Source organism: Lemur catta, chromosome 1 (genome assembly GCF_020740605.2).
Source record: "Lemur catta isolate mLemCat1 chromosome 1, mLemCat1.pri, whole genome shotgun sequence".
NCBI lineage: Eukaryota > Metazoa > Chordata > Mammalia > Primates > Lemuridae > Lemur > Lemur catta.
The window spans coordinates 282148131-282164501 of NC_059128.1; the positions used below are offsets into that span (position 1 = coordinate 282148131).

Genomic DNA, 16371 nt, shown 5'->3' on the forward strand with positions numbered 1-16371 from the left:
CTACAGGCCTTTCATATATTTACTTTTCTTACATTAAAAAAATGATAATTTTATAAAGAAGCTAAGTTATATTTTAAATCAAATTAAATTTGTTTTTAAACTGAAAATAATTTTGTTTGAAAAGGAGACTAATAAATTGGTATGTTTCATTTTCTTAAAATTCTTAACTGCTCCTACCTTTTGACCTGATTGGGGGTGTATTTGGTCTGATGACTCAGGGATCTGCCTTAAAGCAGGAGGATTAAGTTGCATGCCTGGCAGCCTTGCTCACGCACTGTGTGCCTAGTGGCCGGACTGGCCTGTCTGGGGTCAGCCCACTCACCTCCATGCCCCTCACTCTGCCGCATAAAGAATGTTACAGGTGGGGCCGGGGCTGGCAATGCCTTTGTGTGTGCATGTGAGAGTGGTGTGTGTGTGTGTGTGTGTGTGTGTGTGTTTGTGTGTGTGTGTGTGTGTATGTGTCTGTTATTGAATGTGTCTCTGGTTCCTTTCTAAATGCAATATCGGAGGTCTATTGAAAAATTGTTCTTTCTTCATCTCTTTCTTCATTAGTGACATAATAGTTCATTTTTGTACAGTTTGCATAAGTGGCTTTTAATATGTCATTTCACGCTCTAAAGACAGACGAGTCTTCCCTCTGCCCTGGGGGGAGGCCCCGTGATGAGGGAATGGGGCAGCTCGGAGGGAGGAGAGAGCTCTGGCTCGGAGGGCGGTTGGTCCTGGTCGTGTCACCTCCCTTTCCTGGGCCTCGGTCTCCTTGTCTCTGAAGGGAGAAGGTTGGGCTAGAAGGTCCCGGGCTCCCAAGATCTGAGAATATGAAATGAATCGTAGCTGACAGTGAGCCCTGTGGCTGCCTGGACTTGTGTGTGACAGACGCACAGTGACGGTGGCTGGATCCGCGCGTAGCTGTGGGAGCCAGTGTCACTCACACCCCGTCTCCCCCGCTCTCCTCCGTTCTAGTATAACGCGGACAAGGCCATTGTGGACAGCGGCACCACGCTGCTGCGCCTGCCCCAGAAGGTGTTCGACGCGGTGGTGGAAGCCGTGGCCCGCACGTCTCTGGTGAGTGCCCGGGAGGCGCGTGAATCTGCAGACACCGCATCTCGACCTCACACGGGCGGTCTCCGAGCCTTCGCTCTGGTGGTTTAAATTTTATGTTTTATAGTCATGTATTTTAAATATAATATAGGTGTGATACATATAAATATATATGTTATGTTTATTTTAAAATTTTATGTTTTAAAGGTTTTTTTTAAACTATTACTTATTAATTTCACAATCTCACTCATTGACGTTAACCAGCAAATAATGCCCTCATCGCAACCTCAGAGGACTTGGGTTTGAGTGTGCAGTGCTTTTTGGTATTTCAAATGATAGTTCAGTTGGCATAGTATGTTTTTTATGTGAGAAAAGCAATACTTGGTAATATAACTGTATTAAAGTAAACAGTAAATCAAGAATACATTTATAGCCTTTAAAACAAAACACATAAACCAAAAATCTTACTCTTTTTTGGCCTTCACCCAAGCTGTGCTGGTATCTTAACTTCTGCTTCAGTAAAAGATTCTTCCACAGAAGATGAAGGTCAGTGGGCCAGTCCAATGGTGACGTCACGTCACGGTGGAGGACAACGTACCTCTTGGGGACCTGGCTGGTAGTGTTCCCGGTGTGGCCTCAGCTTTCCAGCCAGTCCGGGGCAACAGCGTTGGACAGAACACAGCCCTGGGGCTGCAGTGGAATGAATTTAGTCTAGTTCTTGTCACTCACAGCGGGGTGCCTGGGAGGGTGTCATGCCCGCTGAGAGCCCCCACATCCTTGTCCGTGGGGTTGCTGCGAGGGATGATGGGGTCAGAAGTCAGAGGTGTGCAGCAGACACTCGGTAAAAAGGAGGTCCCATCTGACATCCCGCCACGGTGTTGCTACTATTTGCTTGTGAGACAAACGTTACTTTTGGCATCTTGAGTGTTTCCATAGCATCTGTCCACCTGGGGCCTCCTTGCAAGATCACCAAAACAGCAGTGTTTCCTGCCCAACGCCTGGACCGCGGTACTGGCGTGGGGCGGGCAACCTGCTACTCGGCTGTGAGGGCTGAATTCAAATAACCGCGGGTGGGAAGAGGCAGAGCGGTTGCTTTGCTGCAGGTTATGGCAGAGACACGGGAGCAAGAGAGGCCTTTTGGTCGTCCTGAATCCAAACTGCAAAAGCCTGTAGCTGCAGCAGGCAAACAAAGCGACACAGAGGGGAGATGAGCAAGAAAGGCCCGGGACCCTTTTGAAGCAGCAGGTCTTCCGGGCGGCGCTGCTGACAGCAGAGTTGCGATCTTTCCCACGATCTGCTGAATCAGAAAAAAACGGCAGGTACCATAGGTAGGGCCTTAAATTTGGAACAGTGCTGAAAACCAGACCACACTTAAAATAAAGGGCAATGTGCTGATTTCTCAAATAGTAAAAGTGTCCTCAGCAGAATTAACACGAGAGCTCCCCACTTAATATGCTGAATGATGAGTGTTTGACAACCGTCCCAAGGATGTGTTTGAGGCCTCAGTGTGCGAATCCAGCAAGCAGTGGCCTGGGGGCCCCTGTGCCGTGGGAAGGCAGGGCCGTGGCACCGACGGCCGTTCACACTCCTGAGCTCATCGCAGCACGTGCTCAGCAGCGACTGGCTTTGTAAGAAAACCACGAGGTAGAAGCAATGAGATCATGAGGGTTGTTTGCCTTGTCTAAAATTACCCACTGATCTCACCAGTGCCCGCGTCAGGAGGGAGAAACCCGGGAAGGTTGTTTGCCTTGGGCTGGGGACGCTCCACAAGGCTGCCTTGTCTCTGTCCTGCCGTCTACGCCAGACGTGCTTGTCCTTCCCATCTGCCGGGCTCCTGCCAGCCGGCCCTCCGGGCTCGGGTGTCTCCCTAGTGACAGGCAGGCTGGCTCCGGAGGGTGACAGACAATGCAAGTGTCGGGCTCTGTCTCCCGGCTTGGATTGTTCAGATGGGACTTTAGAAGTTGGTGTTCGTAGGTCTGTGTTAGAAGTACACCTGCTGGGGAGTTGCGTGTCGGGCCTCACGCGTGTGCGGAGGCTGGGGACCCGGCCCTGGTGTGATGCCCGTGTGCCTCGGCCCAGCGCTTCTCCAGCTGCAAACTCCGGCAGCAGAGGCCACCACTTTAAGGTGACTTCTAACCTTAAAACTCCACAGTCTCTCCCAAGTTACCCAGGGTGGAAACTGTCCCTCAAGGGCACCTGGCTTAGCCCTAGGACCGGCTTTGGGGGCAGTAAGTCCCACGTCCAGCTCTGACCGAGCCACACAGGCCGGGAGCTCGGCCCCTCTGAGCCTCGTCCTGCAGTGGGAGCTGGTCGTGGCGCCATCGTTGGAGCTCTGTGCCGGCACCGCTGGCCCAGCCCAGCCACCTGGCTCCTTGCTGAATCCAGCAGAACGACCCTCCCGCCTCTCTTCAGCTCCTTTGGGAAGGGGCTTCCCTGTGATGCGTATTTCAAACCAACTGAACTTTTTTAAAGAGCAAAGCTTATTAATGCCAGCATTAGAAATTTTACAAACGGATGGCGAAGGGTCTGGCTGGAGAGCGTGGGATGGATGGACAGCGCAGGGCACCTTCTCCCCGGCCGTGCGCCTGGTGGGCGGGCAGGCACGGGTGTGCTGTGTGCGGCTGTGGCCGCGTAGCGCGTGGTACCCACGTGGTTTGCAGACTGTGGGCGCCACCAGGTTCATCCAGGGGCACCTGCCTTTTCCTGCATTCTCACCTTGGCAGCGTCCTGTCCTGTTCCCCGTCTTCCTTCCTGACTGTTCCTCTGTTCCTTGACACCCACTCCCTCCTCCCTGGATGTCCCATGCCTGTGCCCCTCCCTGTGGGGTCCCTCTGCCCGCACCCCCTGCACAGTCCCGTCTGAGGCCTCAGTGACCCTCCGTGTGTGTAGCCCAGGCCCATGCCCTGGAGCTCAGAGCGAGGACCAGTGAGCCCCACGTGTGCCCTGGGCGCCTACATCACACCGACGTGCTGCAGAGCCCAGGCCTCTGCTGAATGAGGTGCAGTCTGTCACTCCCTCACGGTGGCACCTGGTCTCCTCCCCCCTCACCTCATGTCCCTGTCTGTCCTTGGCACCAGTCTGTGGCTGTCAGCCCCATCATCCGGGGGCAGGGTCCCCCCAGCACCCTTCGCTCTGCCCCCCACCCCTCCCTGGCACCTGCCTGGCCCTGCAGCCCAGCTCCCTCCTCTCAGCCGGGGTCCCTCCTGACTCTGCCCACCCCATCCCACTCCCTCCCAGCTCTGCCCCACGAGGGCTGCTGTCCTGGGTGTGCGAGGGGCACGGCAGGCCCAGGGCAGACTCTGCTCAGGAACCTCCCCCATGAGAGGGCGCAGGTGACGTTAAAGTCCCCATTCAGCAGCTAGTGCACGTGACAGACGGCACGTCTCTTCCGGTCCCTGGTGAGAGCCACAGGTGGACGACCTGTGTTGCTGGCCACCTTTTTGTCCCTGGGTGGCATTCATCTTTTCCCACAAATATTTCCTGAGTCTCTTCTGCGTGCTAGGAGGACTTGGGGACTGGGCACCAGACCTCTGTCCTGAGAGGACTAGATTCTAGTGCAGAGGGCAGAAGCCAGTCACAGCGATACCTGTGAAAAGTGAACTGCCACGAGGAGGAGAGGTGCTCGGGGTGCAGCAGTGCTACCTGGGAGCCGGGGGGCTTCCTGGGCCAGCTGGTGTCTGAGCCGAGCTCTGGGGGAGGAGGAAGGTGTTCAGAAGAGTGAGAGCCCACCCTGGGCCCCTGGAATTCAGAGGGCAGGTGACACCCAAAAGGGCCTTGAGGGCCACATTTAGGATTTCTCAGTCCTAAAAAGCCATTGTCTGCTGCTGTGTGACCTTGGGCAAGTTACTTCACCTCTCTGTGCTTCGTTTTCTCATGTGTAAAGTGGAGGGGCTGATGTTCTCACACCGGCTGAGGATTGAAGTACTTATTGCCGCAAAGCTATTGCAATGGTGCCTGTTGCTGGCAAGGGCTCCATGTTTCTTGGCCGTGTTGATGATGATCATTTTGTCATCACCGCCACTCTTCCAGGGGACTGAGGTCCCTGCTGTTCTGTCCAAATTAAACGCTGTTTGTCCCTGTGGGCATCTGGCGAGGTGGCTAGGAGAGCCCGAAGCTGTTTCCTGTTGACGAGTCACTGTTTCCCACGTGATCTTGTTTTGTCTAGATTCCAGAATTCTCTGACGGCTTCTGGACGGGATCCCAGCTGGCGTGCTGGACGAATTCCGAAACACCATGGTCTTACTTCCCCAAGATCTCCATCTACCTGCGGGACGAGAACTCCAGCAGATCATTCCGTATAACTATCCTGCCTCAGGTAGGAATTCTTCTCTTTTTAACAGGTAACGTAGAAGTAAAAGCACTTCATGCATCATACGTGTTTTAGCTCTCACGCCTGCATCAGATGTCTGTTGCCACCATCATGCTGAGTAACAAACAGCCACATTTCTTGCTGCTCCTGAGTCCAGGCAGGGCGTGCTCACGGGTCCCTGGGCAGCTGCTGCTCGGCCTCAGCCGCAGCTGGCGTAGGGTGGCCCCTTGCGGGTCTGGCGGTGAGGCCGATGGAGTAGTGGGGCCACGTGTGTCCTTCCGTGCAGTGGCGGCTCACATGTGGTCACAGGGTTCTGAGAGAGAGAGAACACGCGGGGGCTCCTAAAGTCTCGGCCCAGAACCGGCCACCGTTACTGCATGATGTTACCCAGCAAGCCAAGGCCAGCCAGGTTCCCGGGTGCGAGACAGACCCCCTCTCACAGGGGAGCTCAGAGCCAGAGACTGTGGGTGCATGGAAAGGTGAGGAACTGGGGACATTTTTGTCACATCAACCACATCACCATTATAAGCTTTTCTCTTGTTTATGTGTGAATAAAGAATAAAACTGGATTGTCAGAGGTGAAGACAATCAGTTTTTTCCTATAATTCCAATACCCAAGGACACCTTCTCTGTCCTAAATAAATAGGCCAAGTTCTGGCTTCCTCAGTCCTGATTCTGTCCCCTGCCAGCCCCTCTGTGACCGTGGCCTCCCCTCCTGTGTGGCTGTCACCACCTCAGCAGCCTCAGGCGCTGTCCGTGCCTCCCAAGCCCCCACTCTCCCTTCTTTTAAACTGTTGTCAGATTAGTGTTCCTGAAGACTGCTTTCCTCCAAGCCTCCCCAGCTGTGAGCAAGCACTGGGTCCCCATGGTTTCAGTACGGTGGCTCGTTCTCTGGCGTGGCTCTGCGTGAGTCCCTGCCAGGCCCCCAGCTCCCCAGCACTCGGACACCCCCCTGGGCACTCACTGGCCTCCAGGGCCTCTCGCCTGCAACCATCTCCCAACCTGTGTTCCGCCAACCCCCAGCCTGAAATGCCTTCCCTGCCTCCTTCCATCTGTACGTCCAAATTCTTGCCATTCTCAAAGACCCAGCTCACACAACTCCAGCTTTTGTTGCAGCTTTGCTGAGCAGAATATCCCGTCTGTGAGCTGCACTGTAATCTCATAAATGCATATTTTCCATTCTGCTCATCTGGCACGGGATCCTTTCTTTAGGGGGATGTCGTATGCCGTTGCCTGTTTCATTTGACTTCTGTTTTCTTCAACAACAACAATAACTTATATTTCTTCTTCAATTAATTAAAAACTGAGTTTAAAAGAGCATCCTGCCTTCTCTCACACTGCCAGGCGGTGGAGGGAAAGTGCGCGGTCACTATCTATCAAATGCACACGTTGCCGTGTCTTTGCTCTACATGACGACTAGGTTAGGGGGGTTTGGATTGGGGATAAGGAGGGAGGAATAATCTCAGAAGGAAAAAGTAAATGTCAATACTGCCTTCTTCCCCTTTTCCACTTACATGTGGGATGCATGTTCTAGAAAAGGAGAGGCCTTCCTCAGGAGAGGGCTGAGAGCTTCGGGAGTTAAACAGGCCGGCGAGGGGACGCGAGCCGGGCACGAAGGCCTGAGTTATGTTCTCAGCGCTGCCCTTGACTCTTGCTGTAACTTTGAGCCGATCCTGCGGCCCTTTCTGTGTCTGTCTCTTTACCTGTGAAGGAGAAATAATAACGCTTGCGAGGACGTTTCCATCCTTGGATGAATGGCACTGCACAGAGTGATGTTGGAATGATATGTTTTCAGCATCTTTAAAAAATGTTCTCTTGATGATTAAATTTTGGCCAGTGGAACAGCAGAATGTGGACATTATTTCACCAGTGTGGAGTGTAGCTAACGCCAAACCCAGCCTGAGGACCGAGGCGGGCGTGCGCTGGTACATGAATGGCCTGGGGGCTGGCCGGCGGGGCCGGGGGTGTCCAGGACGCAGGAGGAAAAGGCAGACACTGGGGAGAATCCCGCAGTCCAGGGCAGGCAGCAGCCGGCAGGCTCGCTGGGGTGTCAGCGCTTTGGGGACTGAACACGGGCGAGCCGGCAGCGTAACAGGGAGGTGTGGGGCCTCCCTTTCATTCGCGCTTCTCCACTAAGAACTCGTTCCTGCGTTCACTTAAGAGATGGGAGATGTTTTTTGGTTGACTTTGACATGTTCACATTTTTGATTTTTCAAAATCTACTCTCCCTGCTGTTTTCTCACCACTTACCCAACATGGCCACTCCTCTTCTTCCCCTGCCCTGAGGGCTGAGGGCTGGAAACCTCACCTGGTAGAGCCCCGCACCCACCAAACGCCGCGCCAGGTGCGGGTGGGTGGGCCTGGGAGTCGTCTCCCCGGGGGGTGGCTCTGCCCCGGCAGCCCCCCTTCCTGACACTGAGGGTGGCCACCAGGGCTCCTTGTCCCCCGAGTTCTAGGATGGGCCCCTTCCTGGGACCCTTCAGACGTCAGCAATCATAGGTGGGCAAAAAGTCAAGTGAGAGGCAATTATCTTAAATTCCGTCTGTGCCCAGCGTTACTTTCCAGAAACACATGTGCCAAATCCAATTTGGTCTGGCAAAAAAGCAGCCCCCAACTGACAGGGGAATTCTGATTTCTTTCCACAAAATCGTGTTCTTGTGCTTTCTGATCCTAACGACCAGCCCTCGCCCCACGGTCAGAAGCCTCAGTTTGCGTCATCTCCTTCAGAGCCATCACAGGGCAGCTCCCTCCCCCCCCCCCACCCCCAGTCCTCTCTGTCTTCTCTGCTCCCTCCAAAACCCAGCGCCCCCAGCCCAGCCAGCGGCCCCGGCTCTCGGCCCCGGCTCTCGGGTGAGACTCACTGTTTATCCGCAGCCTCTCTTCCTGCCTTTGCCCTCTCAGGCTGTTACTCGCAGGAAGGTTCTCTTCCTTACTCATTTTGCACTTTGCTGGTTTTTTTCCAGCTACGTGACATTTTGTCATATTAAGCTACTCTACTCTCCAATTGCCTGCATTTGAATATTTTGCTATTAATATGAGAAAGCAAACAAATTGTTATTACTGATAGGATATTATTTGCTCGCTGATTATTTTAGGTTTTGGCCTGTTTCCTCACATCCTGTTGGCTCCGGGATCTCAAGGGCCACGTCTCGTGTTATTTAGCCACACGGCACACAGTCCTCACGCACGGGGAGCTGCTCACCCGTGAACGCCGCATCTCCTAGCTGCTGGCGGTCACTTCTCCCTCTTCCTACCGAGCAAATCATCCTGCCTCTGCCGGCTGCCTGCTTTTAAAGCCCTCTTTGCCACGGGGGCCAGTTAGGAGCCGTCGCAGTGGATCACGAGAGACAGAAGTGATGGCCGGGCGGGCGCGCTGGGGTGATTAGATCCAGATTGGATTTCACGCAAGGCCCGTGGGCGTCTGGTTACGGTGTCAATGTGGGGTGAGAGATGGGGGGGCTGACCCGGCATGGCAGGGCCTGAGTAACTGGGGGAATCATGAGCTTACTGAGACGGAGACCCTGGGAGACGAGCTGATTTGGGGGAGGTATCCAGAGTTCAGGTGTTTAAATGTCACACGTGCGCGAGATGCCATTTGACAGGTGAGTAGGTGGGCGGATGTGAGAGTGCAGCGGTGACAGCCAGGTCTGGGCTGCGGGTAAAGATGTGGGAGTCTCGGCCCAGAGCGCGGGCGTGTTTGGGGCTGCGGGGCTGGGTGGGTCACCGGGGAGGGAAGACTGAGGGGAGGCCAGCGCCCGGGTGCCCTGATGCTTGCCAGTGAGGGGGCTGAAGCCCAGCCAACACAGAGCTGGGAGGAAGAGGAGGGCCCCACGGAGAGGCCCAGTGAGTTAAGGGCTTCCAAGCAGAGGGAGCTTGGTCACCACTCCTGATAAATGGGTCCTGCCGGGGCACTTCCCACCCTGTGGTTTCTACCTGGCTTCCCCGCAGGTGAGGCAGGGACTGGGTGTTATTCATAGTTGCATGGCTGGTGTGGAGGAAGGTGTCTGACCGTGGTAGGTATTCACCTGCTGGGTGGATGGGCAGACGAGCAGGTGGACAGGTGTCTTCTGGGTGTGCGCACCTGTGTGTAGTCACCGTGCTTTTGGTCTTCCCGTCTCCTGGGGGCAGGGATAAGCCATCGTCTTTCCTTCTAGGCGACTCCTCCATGCACCCTGGAGGGTCCTGAGCACACTGCGTGACCTCCACGGTTTTGGGATGTTGCTGACGTGTGCTTGTTCTTGTTCGTTTGCCCTCCCCCTTCAACAAGCAGCTGTACATCCAGCCCATGATGGGCACCGGCCTGAATTATGAATGTTACCGGTTCGGCATCTCCCCTTCCACGAACGCGCTGGTGATCGGGGCCACCGTGATGGAGGGCTTCTACGTCATCTTCGACAGAGCGAGGAGGAGGGTGGGCTTCGCGGCGAGTCCCTGTGCAGGTGAGCGATTCTCACATCGGGTAGGGAGCCCGGACTCTTGTCCTTTTGTGTAAATGTACTAACTTGAAAGCAATTCTTGATGACAAGTCAATTGCTGTTGAATTGTTTCACACATGCCTGTTATCAGTGATCAAGAGCTTATCAATGAAGCAGGTCGTGGGGTTGCTGCAAGGAGTAAATGAGATCATCCTTGTGCAACTGCTCGTCCAGTGCTCGGCACATGGTGGGTGCCCCAGCAGCGTTAGTCATTACAGATATCAGGAATAAAAATTCTCTGGGGAGCCTCGGTGTCGAAGTTCAGTTTTTTGACACTTAGAGCAAAACGAGTGAAGAAGAAAATTCCTAGATAAGCTGTGGACACTTGTTTTCCCTCAAAGCAGTCCTCATTACAAAATAAGAAGTAAACACCTATCATTGCTATTTCTCAAAATCCTAAAATAATGAGACCTGAGAGCCCCGTTTCTCGTGGAAGTCCTTCCAGGGGGCACATAGGGGTGGCACAGCCGTTATTCCCCAAAGTCTAGCTCGATGGTCGGGCAGGTCTTCAGAGAAACCAGGAGAGCACGAGGAAGTCAATAGGATGGTTAAACTCCTTAAGCTCGAACGTGTCTTCAGATTTAACAGTTTGTCTGGAACGGAGTGTTCACACAGCTTGTGGTTTAATGGGAGGAGCAGGCACTTGTGGCTAATAATAGTCCGAGCCGGCAGGAAAGATGCAAATCACAGAAGTGGGCACGAGGCTGAATTGCCAGGGACGAGGGGAAGGAGAGTCAGGTCGGAGAAGTGGCGGGAAGCTGCAGTGTTTCAGAATGGGATTCCCAAGGACTGAGCAGAGGTTGGTATACTGGAAAGTCAAGAACAGAATGAAATCCCAAAGTTGTGCTGGAGACACGCGAAGGAGGGGAAGTCAAAGTGTGAAGTCAAAAAAGAACTAACGACAGGGCAGTGGAGTAGAAGAAAATGTGGGGGGTGATGGTGAAATCCGAGATTGCCCGTAGCTGAAGGGAGCGGAGGGGGAATTTGACGGATGCTAGACGTCGCCGTAGGCCAGCTGGGAACGCTGGACTCGACCTTCACCCTGATCTCGGCCCAGCTGAAGAGCTGCGGGGATGACAGTGTGTGTGCGAGACGTCACATGATCACAGCGGAGTTGTTCAGGCAGGGAGAGATTTTCATTATGATTTTTTAATAAAACCATGTTCTTAACACAGGAATTCTGGTAAGTGAAGCAGATAAGTGATACTTCATGTTCTTGTGTCAGCACAGTGGCATTTCTGAAAAGTAAAGTAACACTTAGAGAATGGAGGAAGAGAAATATTGAAAGGAGAAATTACTTCTGGCATATTTGGCCTATTCATATTCTCTGTAAATAAAAATCACCCAACCCAGTGTAGGTACGTAATATGTTGTAAAATGTCTTCTTAAATATCAATGCAAACTTATTTCACTTTGCCTCAGTGAACAGACTTGAAACCTTCAGACTTGTCATGTTTTTAATCTTTGTCATGAGTAAATGTTTACCTTTCCGATGTGCATTCACTCAGCCAGTGAAATTATTATTGAGCAAGACGTTTCTCTGTATAAGCGGGACTGAAACATCACTGTGTTTCCCAACTGTGAATATTTTACTTCTTTTTAACCAAGGGAATCTAAGAACCAAAGCAATTTTGCCCACAATTTCTATTCTCTTGTTAAATACCATTAAAGTAGAGGCTACTATGGCAACAGCAGTTAGAGCGTCCACTTAATACTGCAGAGCATAATAACCGTGTGTTTCCTAAGTGAATTGCTGTTGGAAATGGTTTAATATTAAGCATGTCTAGGCAAGGCAACATTTTTTTTTTCCTGCATTTCATTGTGAATTCTTTGTTAGGTACTCTTGTGTAAGTTTTTTGTTGCTTTTTAAAAAGTGTATTTGAGGTTTTAGTGCTTACACATTTGATTTTACCAGCTCTGGGAAAATCCACTGATACATGTCTCATCTTCAGTGCGAATTGTTTAGCCATTAAAGTAATGACTTTCCTCAGGGCTGCAATTAAAGGAGCCAGACAGTGCTCTATAGCCCCGTAATAAATGGACGAGATATGCTGCCTTTCTTCCTTTCTAGTAGTGTTTATTTTTAATTATGAAATGTTTTAAGTAACAGATAAAATGCCTTATGTTACAGAAGATCATATACTATGGGCACATTTACGGAATGGCCAGGTTTAACTGCTAACATCTTGTCAAATTTTTTTAAAAATTTGTCACAGAAATGAAAAGCCAGTATAGTTAAAGCCCCACCCCAGCCCCGTCCCAGAGTTACCCATTATGTTGAAATTGGCATATATTCTTATCCTAATTACTGTACATTTATAACTTTACTAGACAGGTGTCGATACCTTGTAGTAGTCAGCTGTTGCCATGTAACAACTCGCCCCAAAGGCGGCAGCTCTTTCCTTCTTCATGCTGTTTCTGAAGGGCAGGAATCGAGGGGTGGCTGGGCTGGGTGGTTCCGGTGTGGGGTCTCTCCAAGGCTGCAGCCTTCTGAAGTCTGTAAGGGCAAGGCCCCCATTCCTAACCCTGTGGACCTCATCAAAGGACTCCCAGAATGTCCTCTGGTCACCCCAGAGCAAGTGGTCCACAGGAGAGAAGTGCAACAAGAGCACCCGAGACAGCAGCCACTTTATAACCTAATCTTGGAGGTGACATGTAATCACTTCTGCCCTATCCTGTTGGTTGCACAGAGCAAGCCTGGTATGAGGTGGGAGGGGACTGCACAGGCCAAATGCCAGGAAGCCAGGATCATCGGGAGTCCTCGGAGGAGCTGCCTGCCATAGACTTATAACAAAACATGTATTGGTTGATCTGTTTGTTTGGGGTTTTTTTCTTTCTATTTTTAAATGTGTGTGAATGCTATGGTACTGAGTGTATGTATGTTTTGTCAACTTGGTTTTATCACTCAGTGTTACATTTTATAGAGTTTCCACTTTGACATGACGTGAGTACTAGGTCATTCGTTTTGACTGCTCTATAGTATCTCATTTTATGGATGTACCTAGATTATTTACCCAATTCCATGCTGGTTGACATTTGGGTTGTCTCTAGTATTGGCAGTTACAAACAGTACTGCACTGAACACCTTTGTGTATGTGAATGAGATCTTCTAGAAATGGAATTTCTGAACGCTTTAGTAAGCCAGTCTTCAGTGCTATTGGCTAATGTCAGATTTGTCTTCAAAATAGCTGGAACATCAGAATTACTAATATATGAGAATTTCCATTCCCTCAAAGTATTATCCTAGTTGTTTTGTTTTTGTGTTTTGATATTCTATGTGTGTGAAATGGTGTTACATTTTAATTGATTACTTTCCAGACTACACGACTTAGAATATGTTTATGGAATATTTGAGCTTTTTCTCCGAGGGTGAATTTTTCTATTAATATCTTGTGCACATTTTTCAACTTGTCTTTTTTGACCGATATATGTGAGTTTCTTATATATTTGAGATATTAATTTTTTAGAGTTATATCTTCTTATCTCTCCGACTTTTCTTTTTACTTGTTTCTGGTGTCTTTTATTAACATTTTGAAAAATTTAGTGAAATCAAATTTACCAGTTTTTCCATTATGACTTGTACTCTGCCTTATTTAAGAAATTCTTTCTTAATCTAAGAAAATAGAGACAATTTTTTCTTCTAAAGATACTATATGCTTTTTTCTTATTTTCTTCCAAAATGTGGATTAGGAACCTAATTTTTATAAGAATATTCAATTTTCTCAGCATCATTTATTGAATATATAATGTTCTTCCCTCTGATTTTCCCAACATTTTATTATGAAAATTTTTAGTATACAGAAGACTAAAAATAGCAACAATGATGGTCTTATATACCAACCATCTAGATTTAATAATTTTTATCATTTTGCCCTAAATCAGTATATGTGTCTATGTAGTTTTTGCTGAACCATTTGCACATAACTTGCAGATATCATGACAATTCACCCTAAATATTTCATTACGCATCTTAAAAATAAGGACATTCTCTATATAACCACAATACCATTATTATACTTTAAAAAGCTAACAGTATTTACCAAATGTTGTGTAATATCTAGGTCATATTCAGATTTTTCCAATTTTCCCAAAAATATTTTCTTAGCTGTTTTGTTTTGTTGAAAGCCAGTTGTTTTGTAGAATGTATTCTATTCAGTTTTCTCTGGGTATTTCCTAATGGTATCATTTAACTTGTTCATTTAATCTCGTATTTCCTGTAAACTTGAACTTAGGTCTAGAGGCTTAATTAGATTCAAGTTAAATATTTTCTGCAAGGTACCCACTGAATTTTAGTAGCACCATTGAATTATTGTCAAGCACCAAGTCCCGATTTGTACCTGAGCCTATTTCTGAGCCTTCTGTTCTGTCCCACTGGCCTAGTTCTCTACCCTCGAGCTACACCATGTAGTTTTAGTTTTCGTAGTTATAAGAAGGCAGTAGTATCTGGCAGGGCATTGACCCTTCTCCTTATTTCCTGTAAAGTAGTTCTGGCTACGTTTGCATTTTTATTCAGCTTGCCAAGATCCCTGAAAAACCCTATTAGGATTTTGACTAGAACTGCATTGAATTTATAGATTAACTTGAGAAGAAACCAACTTTTTATCAAGTTTTTCCCCATGAATATGCTAAATCTTTTCATTTGTTTAGGTCTTCTTTTATGTCCTACTATAGTGTTTCATAATTTTCTTCAAAAAGGCCTTACACATAGACTTATTATTATTGGGTACCTCTTAGTTCTTACTGTAAATGAGATTATTTTAAATTGCTTTCTCTAGTGGATTGTTTGGTATATAGACATGCAATTTTTTTGTATATTAATCTTTATCTAACCACATTGCTGAGTACTCTTTTTTTTAATGGTTTTTAGAGTCATTTGGGATTTTCTGTTAAAGCCATCATATAATCTGCAAATAATACATTTTTAATAATTTCTTGTTAAAGGCAATAATATACCTGTATTTCTTTTATTTGTATTTTTGTGATGCCTTCTGAGACAATATTGGATAGAATTGGTGAGACTAGACATTTTTGTCTTTTTCCTTACTTTAAAGGGACTATTTCTCACATTTCACCATTGGGCATTATGCATGGGATAGGTGTGTGGAATTTTTTAAACTCTAAATTTAGAGATTCCCAGTTTCTTGAAAGTGTTTAGTATGAATGGAAAAGCTTTTTTTTTAATAATTTCTGTTAACATTAAACATATGCCCACTCTGGTAACCCAGCAATTCCACTCTTAAGTATGTGCAAAGGAGAAATGAATGTGTATGTCTTGACTAGAAGGTTCACAAAAGCTTTATTCATAAAATCACTAAAGTAATACATAATTTAGTAAATGTAACTGCAGAAAGCTATCATTTTCATCAAAGTAAAAACAGCCCAAAGTCCATCAAAGGATGGATAAACAACCATTGACTGTTCATTCATTGAAACACTACACAGCAATTTTCCTTCTGTTGAAGAATGAGATTTCTTTTGTAAAAGATTGGGAAAGGTAAATTTCATTTTGCACCTGCTTTTGAATCATAATTTGGCTATACGTGGAATTCTAGATTGACCATTTTCCCGTAGTGTTTTGAAAATGCTGTTTCATTGTCCTCTGGCCATGATCATTGCTTCTGAAAAGACCCTGGTTGCTCTCACCAGTTATGCCTTCAGGGGCAATCTACTTATTCTCTCTAACTGCTGTTGAGACTGCTGTTATTTTACATTTCTAGTGTGCTGACGTTTCCCCGTGCCTTGTCTAGGTACAGGTTATTGTTTCACCTTGCTCAGGATCCTTTGTGCTCTCTGAATTTGACAATTCATGTCTTCTGTCATCAATCCTAGAGAATTCTCAGCTGTCTCCTCTTCCACTGTTGCCTCAGACACATTCTTTCCATGGGTCTCCTGTGAGAGTAATTTGAGATTTCTCATTCTGTCTTTCAGGCCCCTTGACTTTTCATTCATATTTTCTTTTCTTTGTCTTTGCTGCATTCTGTGTAATTTCTTGGGATACATCTTATATTGTCCTAGTTCTCTGTTCAGCTCTATTTAATCTATGATGTAACCTATTCAGTGAGTTCTTCATTTCAGTGCTATATTTTTCATTTCTAGAAATTCTGTTTTGTACTTTTACAAATATACTGGTTAACGTTTCAATAGTGTCCTGTAATAATTTTATTGTGCCTTGGATTTTCTTTCTCTTTATTTTCATTTAATTAAAAAAGCTAGGGAACATTCAGAAGGTACAATATATTATATAGTGCCCCACTCCCTTAGAGGTAATCATGTTTGTACATGAAGTGCTTCCTCATTTCTTTTTGAGCCTCACTGTCTATTATATGGATGTTTCCTAATTTATTTAACCAGTTCCCTATTGGTAGACATTTAGGTTGTTTCCAGTCTTGTCACTTCAGTACTTAAGTGGATACATTTCTATGTCCATTCAGCTATATGAACTGTGTACCTCCAGGCTAAGTTACTAGAAGTAGAATTGTGGAGTTAAAAGGTGTGAGCATTTGTAATTTTGATGAATATCATCCCATTGCCTTCCACAGAGGTTAGATC

General features: G+C 47.8%; 1 protein-coding gene across 1 annotated transcript in view; it reads left to right on the forward strand.

The window, feature by feature from the left end:
• Positions 1–16371, forward strand: part of BACE2 (beta-secretase 2) — a 79530-nt gene that overhangs the window by 51700 nt on the left and 11459 nt on the right. Inside the window, exons 6-8 of the mRNA XM_045540697.1 lie at positions 961–1062; positions 5204–5353; positions 9618–9786. Of these exons, the coding sequence (XP_045396653.1) occupies positions 961–1062; positions 5204–5353; positions 9618–9786 (421 nt within the window). The remainder of the gene's footprint in view (positions 1–960; positions 1063–5203; positions 5354–9617; positions 9787–16371) is intronic.